This window comes from Cucumis melo, chromosome 6 (genome assembly GCF_025177605.1).
Source record: "Cucumis melo cultivar AY chromosome 6, USDA_Cmelo_AY_1.0, whole genome shotgun sequence".
In the NCBI taxonomy this organism is placed as follows: Eukaryota; Viridiplantae; Streptophyta; class Magnoliopsida; order Cucurbitales; family Cucurbitaceae; genus Cucumis; species Cucumis melo.
In genome coordinates this window covers 23,491,241-23,508,648 of record NC_066862.1, presented here as the reverse complement: position 1 = coordinate 23,508,648, position 17,408 = coordinate 23,491,241, and the positions used below count along the sequence as shown (strand labels likewise).

Here is a 17,408-nt window from a genome sequence, read left to right as displayed (position 1 = left end):
CCTCACAAGTGGATAATGTCACAATAGGTTGCTTCTTAGAACTCCAAGTAAATGCAGTATTACCAATGAAGAAAACATATCCACTAGTGCTCTTTCGATCATTAGTATCTCCAGTCCAGTCACTATCACAATAGCCTTCAACCTTAAATTCTTTAGATGAAGAATAAAACAACCCATAGTCGTCACGCGTACCTTTGAGGTAACGAAGAACTCTCTTTGCCACTTTCAAATGAGTAGTTATAGGAGGTTCCACAAATCGAATGACCAATCCAATGCTGAAAAGAATATTTGGTCGTGTGCAAGTCAAATATCTCAAACTCCCAACCAAACTTTTGAAATATGAAGGATCAACATCATCTCCTTCTTCATATTTGGACAGTTTGGTCCCAGTTTCAATCGGAGTTGTGATAGGCTTAGAATTGATCATGTTGAACTTCTCTAGAATTTCTCTAGTATATCATTCTTGAGAGATGAAAATACCTTCCTCTGATTGCTTCACCTTAATGCCAAGATAATATGACATCGACCCTATATCTGTCATTTCAAATTCTTGGGTCATCGTCTCCTTGAGATCTTCAAACATACTTGCACAATTTCCTGTAAAAATTAAGTCGTCCATTTACAAACAAACCACCAAAATATCTTCATGACCATTAGCCTTAATATAAAGAGAATGTTCATAGGGACACCTCAAATACCCATTATCAAGGAAATATTTCTTGATTCAACTATTCCACATTCTTGGTGCTGGTTTCAATCCATATAATGGCTTCTTCAATCTTAGAATTTTATCCTCTTGGCCTTTCACAGAATAACCAGGAGGTTGTTCTAAGTAGACTTCTTCTTCTAGATATCCATTAAAAAATGCCGATTTGACATCCATCTAAAGATCTTCCAATTATTTTGAGCAGCAAAAGCAATTAACAACCTTATGGTTTCCAAACGAGCAACGAGAGCAAATACTTCATCATAATCAATGCCTTTTCTTTGATAATATCCTTTTGCAACTAATCTTGCTTTGTATCTCTCCACTTCTCCCTTTCCATTTCTTTTTATCTTGAACACCCATTTGACACCTACTGCTTTCTTTCCATTTGGAAGAGTAGAAAGTTCCCACGTATCATTCTTCTTTATGGCTTTTATCTCTTCATCCATAGCAATCTTTCATTTGTCATTTTGCGAAGCTTCTTCAAAAATCAAAGGTTCACTGTCACCAAACAGACAAAAAAGAGAGAGGTTATTAAAACTTTGACTTAACTCTTCAGTTTCATCATATATGTCTCATAAGCTTCTCATGCCACGATGTCCTTCATTTGAATTTGCAGATGATGAAGATCTGCTTTGTTGTGGAGTAATTGGCGATGTTGGTGTTGTTGATGGAGAAGCAATGTCAGTAGGCTCATCATGATCCTCGGGAAAAAGCAAAAATTTGTAATCTTCTGGTTCGTCATTCCAATTCCATGATGCTTCTTCATCAAACACAACATCTCTACTTCTAATCGTTTTCTTTGTAATAGGATTATAAAGCTTGTAGTCTTTTGAGCTAGCATCATAGCCAACAAAAACACATTTCTCACTTTTATCATCAAGCTTACTATGCTTTTGATAAGGTATATGCGCATAAGCCATGCATCCAAATACTCTCAAATGAGCAATGGATGGTTTTCTTCCTGTCCATGCTTTTTGAGGAGTTTTGTTCCATAAGCTTCTAGTAGGGGAACGATTTGACAAGTACATTGCACATTTAACAGCTTGTGCCCAAAATTCTTTCGGCATCTTCTTGCTCTTCAACATGCTTCGAGCCATGTTAAGTATTGTTCGATTCTTCCTTTCAACAACACCATGAGTAAATGGAACTGTCATAGGTCGACGACTTCCATTTTCTGCGAAAAAGGTTTTGAATTCATTTGAAGTGAATTCATCTCCCCTGTCTGATCTCAAAGCTTTAATGTAATAACCACTTTCTTTTTCAACAAGAGCTTTAAATCTCTTGAACATGCCAAATACTTCTGATTTCTCCTTGACAAAGTAAACCCAATAAATAATGAGAAATAGTTATTCTGACCAAAAGAACTTGGTTTGATCGGTCCATAAAGATTCGTGTGAACTAACTCCAGTTGTCTCCTTGCTCTTAAAGATGATTCTTGTAGAAAACTCTTTCTTGATTGTTTGCCATAAGGACAACCTTCACAAAATTGATCTGGATGTTTGACATATGGCAACCCTTTCATCATGTCCTTTTTGGCTAATTATCTCAAGCCATCAAAGTTCAAATACTCAAATCTCAAGTGCCAAATCCAATTGGGATCTTTCAAACATGACTTTAAACATTTAACAACATCAGTTTGAATGTTTAATAAAAACATTCTATTTTTCGTCATTTGCACTTTAGCAATCATTTTGTCATGATTATCTCTTATCAAAAGACTATAATCCTTCATCAAAATATTATAGTCTTTCTCTAAGAGTTGTCCCAAACTCAAAATGTTGTTCTTCATATTAGGAACATAATGAACATTAGAGATAAACTCATGCTTCACATTCTTCAAATTGATCAAAATTTTACCTCTTTTCACTGGAATTTTTGTGGCATCACCAAATACGATATCGCCACCAACAGATTCATCAAGTTCCATGAACATTGATTTACTTCGACACATGTAATTGGTTGTACCACTATCGAGATACTATGCACTGTTTTCACATGTTTCCACACCTTTGCATGCTAGAAACAATGAGGAATCACCACTTTCTTCATCTTTCTCAGCATAATTTGCATTTTCTTCAACTCTATTTCTGCATTCCCAATAATAATGGCTGAATTTATGACAATTATAATATTCAACCTGTCTTTTTGTCATACTTCCTGTCATTATTTGATCTTTCCACACTTGACCTCTAATAATGTGGTTTTCCTCAACCTCTTGATGAATTTGAGTTTAAATTACTCTCATCAAATTTTCTTTGATTGTAGCTTCCTCAACCTCGATTTTTGAAATCACCATGTCCACGATTACCACCACGTCCTCACCTCGATTGCCTTTTTCTAGGCTGTCTTCTTTATCTTTTAATTTCAATTTTGACTGAAAAAGTTGCTCAATCATCTGCTTGTTCTTCTTAAGAAGCTTCTCTTCATGGGCTTGTAAAGAACCCATAAGTTGATCAATGGACATTGTACTCAAATCTTTTAATTCTTCAATAGCTAAAACGAGGAAATTAAATTTTTCATCCAATGAGTGAAGTATCTGTTTTACTACTTGCTCATTTCTTATTGTCTCACCAAATATTTTCATTTCATTTACTACTGCTAGTAATCTTGAAGTATAATCTGAAACTGATTTAGACTCCTTCATGTAGTGATTCATAATCACCTCTCAATTTTTGAAGGCGAACCTTCTTGACTCGATCTACTCCTTTATACATATTCTTCAAAATTTGTCATGCTTGATGTGCAATAGTTGCTCCAAAAAAATTTTCAAAATTGAAATCATCAATGGCGTGATGAATGATGGTGAGAGCCTTTTGATCTTTTTTCTTGTATTTTGTAAAGTTTCTCGTTGATTTTGATTCAAAGCTGCATCACTCTCTAGTTCTTCATAACTATTACTAACAATGTCTCACACATCTTATGAACCAAGTAGAGCTTTCATTCGAATACACCAACTACTATAATTTTCTTTCATAAGTCGAGGTACTTGGAAGGGAACTGAATTGTTGTTTGCCATTTGCAAAAATAATTTTTTAAACTTCAAACTCAAGCTCTGATACCACTTTGTTGGAAGCGTGTGATGAACACCCCAAATAAATAATCACCAAATAGAATATTTGAGAAGAAACAAAAACTTATTGGAAGACTAATCCTATTTATAGGATTGTCATGATAATAACTCATATCATAGTTAAATACAACAAATTAAATCCTACACTTAAATAATGTGAAACTCTTACGAAATTAATCCTAACATTTTTAACTCACATCCTTCTCTAACTCACATAAATTAACTCACATATAACTTATTTATTTAAAACATGTTTAATTTTCAACCATCAATCTCAAGAATGATAATTTTCGGTGAAGTACGTGAAGCACCTTCAACCTCAAGCCAGCCAAAAGGATACTCAATCCAACACCGAAATATTCAAACGCAACCTAAACAAACACCAATCTCTCTAAAACCTAAAATACCTCAACTAAGGAAGGCATTTATATCACCATCTTCAATTTAAGGTCCAATCCAATAAGACGAAAATAGAACTTTTTTTACTCAATCAGCCAAGATATGAGTTCTCACCTATTGGCACGAAAATAGCTAAGAAGTGGAGGCAATGCCATCAAATATCAACTGGTTGTGGCAATCCCTTGCAAGTGATCAGAGTCCTTAATTAATGGTTCAGAGTCGGTGCTTTCAGGGTCACGTTGAAATGAAACCCTTGATGCCTTGATATGATATAATACAAAATGTTGATAGAAGAAAATCAGATCAAACGCTATAGAGACCTGCAGCACAGTCTGGATGTAGTGAGCAAATACTACAAACTCAAATTACTTGTTTACATGCCATAGTTGGCTCTTAAATGATATCGTTGGCAATACAAGAAACTAGATTTTTACAAGAGAGAGAGATCTTACCAAAGCTAGCAAGGGCTTCCCTATGTTTCCCAAAAAGTTCACCCAAGAACCTGGAAAATAGCCGAAGTCAAAATCTAGACGGAATATGCAGTTTTTAAATTTTGTAGTGATTTAGTTTTCCTGCATGAAAATTTCAGTCCAGATGCAAGGAAGGTTTCAATTGCATGTAAAGTGATAAATAATAAAAGATCAATACTTTACCATTACAAAATTTCTGACGCTAAGGATGAAATTGTTACAAAAACTTAATTAACTAAATGAATGCAAGCTAAAATTCAAAAGCTAGGTCATTACAAATCTTTAACTATCGAACAAAATTGTTACATGCTAAACTCCTTCAATAGAATTATAAAAGCATCAGACCAAATATATTTATTTAACCCCAAGATTTGTATTCATGATACAGATAACAGAAGTACATAGATAAATACTTTTTTAGAACAGAAACAAACGGGCTAAAAATCATTTTTAGTTCTAAAATTTTCACAAAAATAACATAACTTTGGTTTCTAGCGATTTAGTCTCTCTACTTCAACTTTACTACAATTTAATCAATGGACTTTACTATGTAACAATTAGAGACTACAATTTAGTACTTGTACTCCAAAAGTTGAAACAATGTGCAATATTTAATAAGATTACTTGCATAAATAAGTCGATAAACTAATTAAAGATTCAATATTGTAACATAACCGGGATGAAATATCCTTAGGTTTTCTCTCCAAATCTCTACAAATTCTATCATTCCTCTCTTCCAAAAGATATCGCTATATTGAATTCGTCATAATCACGAAAAGTCGGACTAAGGAGACAAGAAGACTTTTTAAATGGAAATCTTTATAGGAAAGACTAAAAACAGAGATAGCAGAATAACTTTTACATAAATAAATATTACATTGATAAATATGAAAGTTCCATATAATAGGAACCGTCCAAAACGGACTCTTATAAACTCAACCTAGCCTTGGGATGAACAACCAAATCAGAATCATATGCTTAGAGTATTTTGTATTTATCTTCTGATAGATTAATTTTTCATATGATTTAAACATTAACTTTTCACTTTTTCATAAAAAAGTATACGGTTGAAATAAAATATGACTCAATTCCAAGCTAAGCATTAAATGTAAATTACAATAGAAGTATTTGGAATATGTTCGGTTAAAAAGACATTAGATGACCTTGATCAACTGATTGCACGCTCATTTGAGCCAAAGTTGCCACTCCTCCACTGAAGTCCAGAACTATATTGCCAATGCTGAATCCCACTGTACTCTTTCTGGTGAAGTTCAAAAATGCCTGTATGTAAACAACATAGATTTCATGAAATGCAAGCTTTGTTCTTCCTTAGCAAATTTATATCAGTAGCATACACAGTTTATTTTTTTTACAATTCTTAAGAGCAACATGGTCATGTGGTGTGTGTTTGGTTAGGTAAATAATTCCATGACTTGCTGGGCTGGATAATTCTATTAAATATCACCATACTTGGGGTTGGACTATTGTTGTAGGGTTGTAGGTCCAAGCGTATGCAAACTTTGTGTCTTTCCAGAGAGATGATTAAAGATAAATTCTATTTTCATATACTTGGGCGTTTTTGTTAATGGACAAGAATGCACTAAAATATTTAGGGGGCGTTTGGGACACTTAATAGGTTATTATAGTTAGTGGTTATAATTAATGCATTATAATAGTTTGATGTTCAAACTATTTTATTCTAAATTACAATAGTCTATGCTTGGGGAGGGATGCAAACTAGTTTAGTCTAGGTAGTAAATAGTACACATTATAGCAAAGAAAGAGAGTGAAGATAATAGAAAATAGTAAACACGGATTTCAAATAGTATAATTATAGTTAATCGTTATAAATAGTTGTAAACACCACTATTATATTTTGAGCCTCAAACATCGATGGATTAATATATTAAAAAAAGATATGAACATAGGTAAAATGTGAATTGTGCCAATTCTTTTCTCAATCACCTCCTCTTTATTCTCATCAATACCGCACACATGAAAACTAATTTGATAAAATGAATGATTCTCTTAGGTGTAACTTATCGTGGAGAGGAAAAAAAGAAACATAATAAGTAAAAAGGTTAGCATATTTATTAAGTTGAATGATGAAAAAAGTTGGTATATGTAAAGTGAAACATTTAATGTGTAGTTTAGCCTACTTTCTACTGGGCAGAAAGCCAAACCTGAGGAGAGTATTTGATGACTGTCATAAAAACTTGAATCGAACTGTAACACATTGACAATGATCCTCGCTGAACTATTAGCAAGTCAACCAAACCAACATAGCTTCACAATAAAGAGACGGGGAGATGGTTACTTGAATATAGAGACAAGCCAAAGCCATGAATGGGTTGGCAGAGCCATAAAAAAGCAGGCTCCTGCAAAGAACCATACAGCGACCAATATGGCAATTGCTGCCTTCGAGACTTTCTGGCTGCCGCGCTGCATCAAAATCCAATCAATACAATGCGAAATAGCTACCCAAATTAAACCAAAGCAAGATCCAAAGCCGAAAGAGAACAAACCACTGACATCAAAAAATATAATTTGAACCGAGACGACGAAGATCAATATAATAGAGTGGAAGGGGAAAAAGACATCGCTCAAAGCCACCGGTATCATCTACAGGAAGCAATGAAAACGGTTCAGATTCAATGCAATTCAATTAATTGCAAAGCTGCAGCGTTAGTGTCTTCAACAGCACAATCATAAAACCTCACTGTTATTCTTCATTTCCCCATTGCTACAATGGTAAAATTTCTCGAGAAATCAACGAATGTTTGCAGATATGTAAATCAAAATAAGTTCGGAATTAGCTAAGGAGGATAGGAAAGCAGGGGGAGAGTAATATATATATATATATATATACTGACTGCCTTATCCTTTCGGAATTGCAGCAAATGAACGTGGTCAATCTCAGGACTTGAGACACTGAAATTCCATTTCCAGGAAGTCATAGCCATATCTTACTCCCTTCTTAAATCGGAGAGAAGAATGTGAGTTTGGAGTTATGCAGTGGTGAAGAAGGATGAAGTCTGTTTTGAAAACGAGGTTTTCGTAGACCGACGGTTTTTATTATGATCTTTGACCAACAAAAAAACGCATTAGCTTGGGGAATAGGGATAACCCCTTGTCCTAAGGTCATCATCCTCGAATTTATTTTAAAAAATGGTGTTGTCTTTTAGTCGCTGGTGAAAGGAAAATACATAACAACCCTTTCAGCTGTTTGATTTGATTTAAGATTTTATGGATGAAGACATCTTTTGAGATTAGGATTCACTACAAAATTTTGTAGATTTTTTTTTTAAAATTTTAATACATCAAATAATTAAAAAAAAAAAAAACCTATACTAAATTAAATTGGTTGTGTCAAATATAATAAAACCAACTAGAAACATATATTTAAAGTATCACTATTTATACACCGAAATACAATTATCATTTTCATTCATCAACATTTATACATGTCTATCAATATCGCCTATAACAATATGATTTTATTATATTTAAAAATATTTTCAATAATTTGGATGGTTTAAATCCTATTAACTTTTAATTTAATTCTATTTTGATCCGTCAATTATAAAAAAATAAAGGGATAGTTGCAAATGTAGCCACTGTATTCAAAATAATTAGGTACATAGCAACATTTTAAAAAAATTGCAAATATAGCAAAACCTTCAAAATCTATCAATGATATGAGTCTATTAGTGATAGAGCATGTAACAAATGTTGGTCTATCACTGATAAACCATAAGAGTCTATCAATGATATTGCTAGATATTGCTATAAATATAGCAAAATCTATCAGATTTTGCTATATTTGCAATTTTTTTATAATGTTGCTACATATTTAATAATTATTCTAAAAATTACTACCCATTGTAATTACCTATGTTTTATAAAGCAATTCCAAAAACGGAAAAAGCCCAGAGACCTACCGTCTAAAATACCAAAAATGTCTCGTCAACCACACCGTTAATAACTCACGTTGTATTATATTTGCGATCGTTTAGATTTGGTTATTGTTTGATACGCCAACGTTTAGATATGGGTACAATTTATACGCGATCGTTTACATATGGTTACAATTTATACGCGATCGTTTAGATAAGCTACAATTTATAAGCAAATTTTGTTACATGATCGTTTAATTTGGTTACATCTAGATTTGACCGTTTAGATTTGGGACCCAAATCTAAATGATTTTTTTTCTTGTACACGACAGTTTATATTTCTTTACACGATCATTTGCTTTTTTTTACACGATCCTTTAGTTTTTTACACTATCGTTTACATTTGGCTACTCCAATCCAAATAATTTTTTTCAAGAATCTTTGTACACGATATTTTATTTTTTACATGATCGTTTACTTTTTCTGAACGATCGTTTATATTTGTCTACTCAAATCTAAATAATTTTTTTTCAATATTCTTTATACACTATCTTTTTTACGGTTTACATTTAGCTACTCCAATTTAAATATTTTTTTTTCAAGATTCTTTACACGATTTTTTTGATCTTGCTATTTTTTGTACACGACGTAAAAAAGGAAAAAGAAGAAAGACGATGGAAAGAAATCACAACGAAGAAAAAAGAAGAGGAAAAGTAGAAAGACGATGGAAAAACGAAAAAAAATGAAAAGAAGAAAAACGATGGAAAGATTAAATGACGTAAATAAAGAATTGAAAAATAAGAAAGATGATGGAAAGATATTGCAAAAAAAAAAAAGGAAAGAAGAAAGACAGGAGTAAGACAATGAAAGAAATAGCAGGAGGAACACGAATCAGGAGGAAGAACAAACCTGAAATATTTAAAAATGACTAACTTTAACTGCTTTATTATACTGGAGTAAATAGTTCGGTCTTTTGCTTACAAAAGTTTTCCATAATTTTATTTACATTAATATTAATTAATTAATTAAGTATATTAAAAAAAATCCTAAAAATGTTTTTTGTATGCGAAAAAATAGAGGGAGAGAATAACTAATATTTTTCTCTATCTTCATCAATTCGACATCAGTATAAGAAATAAAATAGAGTGTCGAAGTAGTGCTTGGGGATGCAATTTGGGAATGGGTAGGGGAGATTGAGGTTGAATTAACTACCTGATCGTAGCCGTATTTGTCGAAGTACTGCTTCTGAACAGTGGTACTAAAGAAGAGGGTAGCGTTGTATATCAAATAGGAAGATTGTTTGGTGAAATTCAAAATCAAGTAATCGAAGCTCAATCCTACAACACTAGACAAAAGCAAACACAAACGGAATGAGATTTATTTAATATATTGAGATGGGAGGAGGACAAAAAAAGAGGAGTCCAAGACTACCTTTTCCGTCGGAAATTTAGAATGACCTGTGGATATGAAGCAAGCACCCAGCATATGATGGAACTCCATCCTAAAACCCCGTATATGATCTCCATTGATATTGAATTCCATGGACCCATTTCTCTCAACTACTTTCTCTCTCTTCTCTTCTCTTCTCTTCTCTTCTCTTCTCCCCCTCACACCTTAATTAATATGTGGTGTTGTTGTTATGCGATGAGTCTGACCAATTTTGGACCATATTTGCCCCCTTTCATAACCTCATCAACTTTCTCCTTCCTTTCTTCTCAAAAAAAAAAAAAAAAAAAACTTCTTTCAATCTGGACCCTTCATTTTCTTTACATGGCCGACCTACTGACGTCAAACACAAAGCCCAAAACTTCCCTTTCCACTATACAACGGTGTGTCCTACTCAAATAAAATGCAAATTTCTTTTGTTTTCTTTTTTCAACTTTTTCTTGTTATCTAACTACGCTTCGATAAGTCTTAAAATTTATGTTCACATCTCTCCGCTTTTCTTTGCTAGCTTCTCTGTGGAATCCTCTCTCTCTTTTCTTTTTCTTTTTCTAATGTATTGTTTCGTTTTTCTTCCATGAAAATCAGTTTTTCATTAAAAAGAAATATCTGGAGAAATTTCAAAATTATACCTCTGTGTGATGCTTACGCTCAATGGCCGTTTTCTAATTTTTTTTTTTATTTGAATGTACTATTTGTTTATCAACATATGTCATCTTTTTTCTTCCTTTTTATGGAAATTTTGATCCGACGAACGACTGATGATAAGTGATAACCACTGGTGGATGCCCAACGTCACAGTAAGTTACAACCCGTGACGGTTCAAAGAGCTGCATTTTTTAAAAGCATTTAAATGCTTTAAAATAACTTACAGGTAAATTTAGATGTAACAAAATACAACCTCTATGTGTAACCAAGTTTTAATCATTTTTTTAAATATTTCAAGTTTTTCCTTTTATCTTTTTCTCTTTTTCGCCGTAAAATAGTCTTCTTGCTCTTTAGATTTCTTTCATCTTTCATCCTCTTACTTCCACGATTTCGTTTATCGTCTTTTTTCTTTTCCTCTCTTTTTTTTTGTGATTTTTTATAATCTTTCTTATTTTTCAATTCTTTTTTTACTTCGTGAAATCTTTCCATCGTCTTTCTTCTTTTCCTTTTCTTTCGTTGTGATTTTGTCTTTGAATTTGGATAACCAAATATAAACGACCACGTACAAAAAAATAGCAAATCTAAAAATATAAATTTTTTTGAAAAAAATCATTTAGATTGGAGTAGACAAATGTAAAAAAAATAAATCATAGACAAGTCTAAAAACAATCGTATAAAAAAATAAACGTGTAGCAAAATTTTTTTTTTAAAATAGCCAAATCTAAATGATCGTGTAACAAGTTTTGAAAAAAAAAAAATAATTTGACGATCAAATCTAAACGATAGTATAACCAAATTTAAACTTAACTAAATGATCACGTAACAAAATTAAATGTAGCTAGATGTAATCGATCGTGAATATATTACACGCATTGTTAACGACGACATTTTTGGTATTTTACATGATGGGTCTCTTGGCTTCTTCCATTTTCGGAATTATTATATATAGTGTAAATACTTTATCGTTTTTTTTATATTTTTAAAAACACCCGCAACTTATATTTAATTTTTAAATTATTTTTAATTGATTTTCCAACTAATTAACTTGTTATCAAATATAATTAGCATGCACATCATCATATAACCTTATAATTTTCCAACGTAATTAATAAAGTTAGGTCATTGATTATTTAGAAAGGTCATTAAGGTGGGAGACTAAATGTTTTAAAACTAAAAATTTATTTTTAAAGATTTAATTTAATCTATAAAAATAAAATTAGATGAAAAATATAAGAATTAAAATTGAATAACAACCTTTTTTTTTTATAAAAAGAATCTACCAATAAAGCAATTGCACCGTTTGATTTTTTATATTCATTTGGAAAGCAATTGCAATTGTCCCATTTTATTTATTTTTTATTTGAATTAATAAAACGATCGTCCCTTGTGATATATATATTATTTTAATTAATAAACCAATTGTTCTATTTTATTTTTTATTTTAAATTATAAAGCAATTGTCCTATTGTTTCTTACATTTAATAAATAAACCAGTTGTCCTCTCTTTTTCTTCTATTTTATTTGGTTGGGTGTTTGATTATTTGATTTCATCGCTAACATATTCTATTTAGTAGAGAGTTTGATTATTTGATTTCATCGCCAATATTCTATTTAGTAGAGAGTTTGTGACTTTGTAAGGATAATTCAATCATAACTATTTTTATTTTTTGTTTCTTAATAAAATAAAATAAAAACATAAATAGAAATTTGATAAATAATTATTGTTTTTGTTTATGTTATTTTCTCTCTCTTATTTTATTGTAAATATGATTTGATTATGTAAAATAAAAGTATATAATATGCATTAAAATATAAAAAGGTTAATTTTTATAAATGAAACAAAATATAAAAATATTTACGATCGGTATGACAAAATAAAAAAGCCCATGAAATCGAGAAAATATTTTCATAAATTCAAGATATGTTTTTGATATTGCAGACGATTCGTCTTTTCTCTTTCTTTCTTCTTTGCAATTTATTCATCTTCTCTTCCAGACTTGCTCATCTTCTATATTTTTTTCTTCTATTTTTAAACGATTTATTTCTTTGGTTTAAATCTCAAGAATATTCAAGATCGTTTTAAAAAAATATTAAACTTCATCTTCCTCATATTCAAGAATATCAAGATCGTTTAAATATCACTTTGACATAATCTAAATGATCACTTATCTAGTCAATGCGCAACGGAAGTACGAATAAAAAATTACTATGCAACTAAACTTTTTAGTGATTAACATGCTTAATTCTACCTTAATAAATATAAATTAGGGCTAAGAGAAATACTTACCTTCGAAGCTTCCCAATCCTCAAAATCTCCTCACAATCACAAACTCGAGATCACCACTAGTGTTAACACGTTATTCTCTACACTTAGAATCGGGTTGTGGGACCCGTTAAGTGAAGGAAATAATGAGAGAGGTAAATGGAATTAAGAAGGAAGGAATCAACTATTTGGTTAAGAGAGAGATGAGAGAATTTGAATAATTTCTAAAAATTATCAAAAGTCTTCAAAAAAAATTTAAAAAACAATTTTATATAAAATTTACATGCAAAATGCATGAAAATCTTTCACAAGAAATCAACACCTCATTCTTCATTTCAATTTAATGGGCTATTTGTTTACATCATATATATGCACTTGTCCCACTAAGTGTTAGTGAGATTATCCAACAAAATGTTGGATTTTTTCACTAACTTTAGTCTGAGGGCAATATGGTCATTTGACCAATTAAGTTAGTTAAACTTTGACTTTTTCAAGTCAAAAGTTAACATTTTGACTTTTTACCATTTTGTGTATCTTAACTAATTCCGACCTCTCGAACATGAATCTAAATTATTTTTTTTCAAAATTCAAATACATTTGAATATAAAGCCAGTCAAAGTTTGACTTTTCAAAGTCAAAAGTCAACATTTTGTCTTTTTACAACTTTGACCATTTTTATCAATTTCGAGCTTTCGAATATCAATATGTATTCATACTTTTAATATTAAAATCGCATTTAAAGATAAAGCTCTATAACCGATTGCTATATTACATATATTCGTCAATTTCTCTCATCTACCTAACTCGAACTATTCGAATTATTCCAATATATAGTTCTAAGTTAATTCCATATAAGCTAGTAGAGGAACCTAATGGACATATAGATTTGGATTTAATGATCCGAGATTAATTGGTTAAATCCTTTTTTACCGAGCTAATCAACATTTGTTAACTTACTATAAGAAATCAAGGTTTTTTCAACGCACAAAACGACATCGGAGGACGGAACGTCGAGACAAATGGCTATCCTGATGTCGGGATCCATACGTCGAAACACGACGAAATCATTATTTTAATATCATCTTTGCCCGACGTGTCATGAAAAATATTAGAAAGAAAGAAGCCAGTCCAAATGCTTATCGAACAACATCGAAAATACGTACGCAGTTCCTGACGGCTACATAGGACATCGGATAAACTTGAACATTTATTATGTGTCAGAGCAAGATCCCCGATGCTCCATGCATGGCGTTGGAAATAGGAATATAGTTCTCGATGGGTTACACGAGACGTTGGGATAAACTTAAACACTAATTATGTGTCAGAGCAAGATCCTCAATGCCATGCATGGAGCGTCGGGAATGGTTCACCTACTTCTGACGACATTAATGATTCGTTGAGACTTTATCTAACTATTCCCAACGAATAGATAACAGCGTCAGGAGTTTTCCTATATATTTTGAGACATAACTGAAATTTCGAAGATTCGATCCGCATCTTCTCCTCCGTTCTTCTCCATTCTTCTATCCTTTCCGTTCTTCCATCCTCATAAGTTTTGTTGTCTACGTCACACACAACCGTCGTTGGAGATCCACGTCTTGATCGATCTTCAATGCGTGTCGTCCATCCGCCACCCGTCGTACATCTCTCTCGTCGTCGTTCTTTCATTTTCGGTAAATTTCAAACTATTCCAATTAATTTCTTTAGATGTTGAAATTGGTGATTTTCTTATTCCTTTCAAATATATAAATTTTATCTCTTCTCTTATTCTTACAAAAACCCAACGGTTAGATCATTATGTTCATATCAGTTTAATAAACATATATATTGGCATTGCCCCATTATTCTTTACTTCTTTAGCATGCTTTTAAGGATATTTCAAATCTGAACATTGAGGACATTGTTGTTGTATGTATGGACATTTCAAATCTGAACATTGAGGACATTGCAAATTTGGACTTTTGGTACTATTATATGTATGTTGATGTTGTTGTATGTATGTTGATGTTGTTGAATGTATGTTAATGTTGTTAAACGTTTATTGATGCTTTTAAATATATGTTGATGGTTGTTCTGTTGTATGTATGTTGATGCTTTTGAATGTATATTGATGGTTGTTCATCTATTTTCTACAAATGTATGTTCTGTTGTATGTATAGTGTATTTATTTTTGATATCGAACTTGTGTATTTCAACATTATCTGCAATGGAAGAACTCAAATAGAGGAAGGGAAGTTGAACATTATTTTAGCTAGTTTGATCATAGAGACATGGGCAACATGTGTAAAGAGGGTAATTAAACATTATTACGAGCTGCGTCCGGAGAAATATAAGTTTGCTTGAAATGGAAAGAATCCTAACTCTGGTGGTTTAAAAAATTGATTTCGAAGAGAGGAGCAGAAAATGACAAGATTGAGAACCGAACAGGTAAGTCATAGGATTTCTTTACTTACATATTAGGTAATATGCAAGTGAGAAACTTACTATGACTTACTTGTTCGGTTCTTGATCTTGTCATTTTCTGCTCCTCTTCCAAATCAATTTTCTGGAACCACTAAAGTAAAGGTTCTTTCTATTTGAAGCAACCTCATGTTTCTCTCGACGTAACTCATAATAATGTTCGATTTTTCTCTTTGCACATCCTGCCATGTCCATATGATCATACTAGCTACAGTAATGTTGAGGCAATGTGCAAAAGTTAAGAAACTGGCGTCGACGCTTTGAATTATGTTTAAGTTTTCATTTCTACTTTGTATTATTAATGTAATTTATATTTGAACTACCTAGAACGTGTACTTTTTTAATATTTCAATTAAATAATACATTCGACTTGGTATTTTTGTAATTTTTTTTCAATTTTATGTTAATTCTAATTCGATTTATAATTTTAATATTTTTTTATTAAGTTTACATTAATTAATAAAAGTTAGAAGTAAATTAAAATTTTTGGTTAATTAAAAAAAATAAATCTGATTGTACTGTCGATGCCGCATACTAAATAACGCCAATGCTCACGGCGATGTCGATAGTGAGGTATTTGCGACGTTGTTAACACGCATCTATAGTTCTGCACTCCTAACGTACTGACCATGTCGGTGAAGAGTGCGTCGGTAGTAATCTTTGTCGATGTCGTCTCGTTCTCACGTCGGGAGAGGCGACGGCGACGCATTTCTCACGATGTCCTTACCGACGTTGTGTAGCTTCTATCGATGCATTTCAGGATTATACCAACGTAAATCTATGTCGGCATACCCCTCCTTGTAGTGACTAATAGATCATTCCACTAAAGTCCCGTAGTTGCACTCCCCTCACTATAGATATATTTATGTCCATTTGATATAACCATGATCAATAAGTTAATCTTTCATAGGTTGTTCATAACCTCGACTGGATCAAAATACCGTTTTACCCTCGAGACTACATCTTTTTCCATAAGTTCCACTAATCCACTATTGAACAATTGGTTTAAGGTGCAACCTATAAATGAAATCCCTCTCGGGCCAATGAGAGGGTGGGATACCTTGTCCAAGACTTGAATTCAGTCCTTAAAGGAATAACTTTTCTACTAAGCAAGTAGGAGTGAATTCCGTTTGTACCCTATGTCCTTAGCCATCCACCCTATCATACCCCTAAAATTGGAGGCTTATTGGACCAGTGTCGTTAAGCTACCCTCACTTATGCAGATCTAAAGATAATATTGTTTGAATAGAAGTTCATAGTTAGCTCAAGATTAATATTAAGTTACCTAGGTCATCAGAATCGAAATAGTTAGTTTATATAGTCAATGGTGTTATACTTTAAAAGTGACTATTGCATGGTTCCAGTTTGATGTAAACTCTTTACATTGGATGCCAACACCCTCATGTCTCTACATGGACGATTCAAGATCACATTATTTCTATTAACTATAGAGTGGGTCGCATCCATATTGTTCCCGAAATAAGGCGTCCAACCTTATTCATGCAGTATAGATCGTTTGGGCTATATACTCGAACTTGATCCACATTTATGTCTCTACATAAAGTTCAAGTCTACACTAGATAGCCTCGGGACCTTAATTTATTGGATTCAAGATTATAGTATTCTATTTTCATTAATAAGTCCTCAATAATCTCTTTATTGAATAGATTAAAATTTTAACTACAAACTACGAACTTTAGGACATAAATTTCAACAGTGTGTATATGATCTAAACGATCGCTTCCCAAGTCAACAAAAATTGTTTAGCATGGTTAACATGATCGTTTAAATTTGAAGTCCTTTTTCCATCGTTTAAAAAGAAATTTGTGATCGTGTGGATATGATCTAAATGATCGTTTACCTAGTCAACACAATCATTTAGCATGGTCAACACGATCGTTTAGATTTGAAATCTTTTTTCCATCATTTAAAATGAACTACACGATCATGTGGATATAATGTAAAAGATCGCTTACCATAGTCAATATGATTGTTTAGATTCAAAGCATTTTTTTTCATTGTTAAAAAGAATTACACGATATTGTTGATA

The 17,408-nt window shown here is 32.0% G+C and overlaps 1 protein-coding gene across 7 annotated transcripts in view; it reads right to left on the bottom strand.

Annotated features, from left to right (window-relative positions):
• Positions 1–17,408, bottom strand: part of LOC103491742 (cystinosin homolog) — a 39,535-nt gene that overhangs the window by 1,664 nt on the left and 20,463 nt on the right. Inside the window, exons 1-8 of one of the 7 annotated variants that reach the window (XM_051086292.1) lie at positions 9,976–10,323; positions 9,757–9,889; positions 7,181–7,270; positions 6,966–7,090; positions 6,832–6,874; positions 5,812–5,929; positions 4,631–4,680; positions 4,293–4,510 (exon numbers count right to left, since the gene is read on the bottom strand). In XM_051086292.1, coding sequence (XP_050942249.1) covers positions 4,340–4,510; positions 4,631–4,680; positions 5,812–5,929; positions 6,832–6,874; positions 6,966–7,090; positions 7,181–7,270; positions 9,757–9,889; positions 9,976–10,094 — 849 coding nt within the window. In that variant the 5' untranslated portion in view covers positions 10,095–10,323 and the 3' untranslated portion in view covers positions 4,293–4,339. Of the gene's footprint in view, positions 1–3,843; positions 4,511–4,630; positions 4,681–5,811; positions 5,930–6,831; positions 6,875–6,965; positions 7,091–7,180; positions 7,271–7,521; positions 7,747–9,756; positions 9,890–9,975; positions 10,349–17,408 lie in introns of those variants that run through there. The other 6 variants (XM_051086291.1, XM_051086294.1, XM_051086295.1 and 3 more) reach the window with 6 other exon arrangements.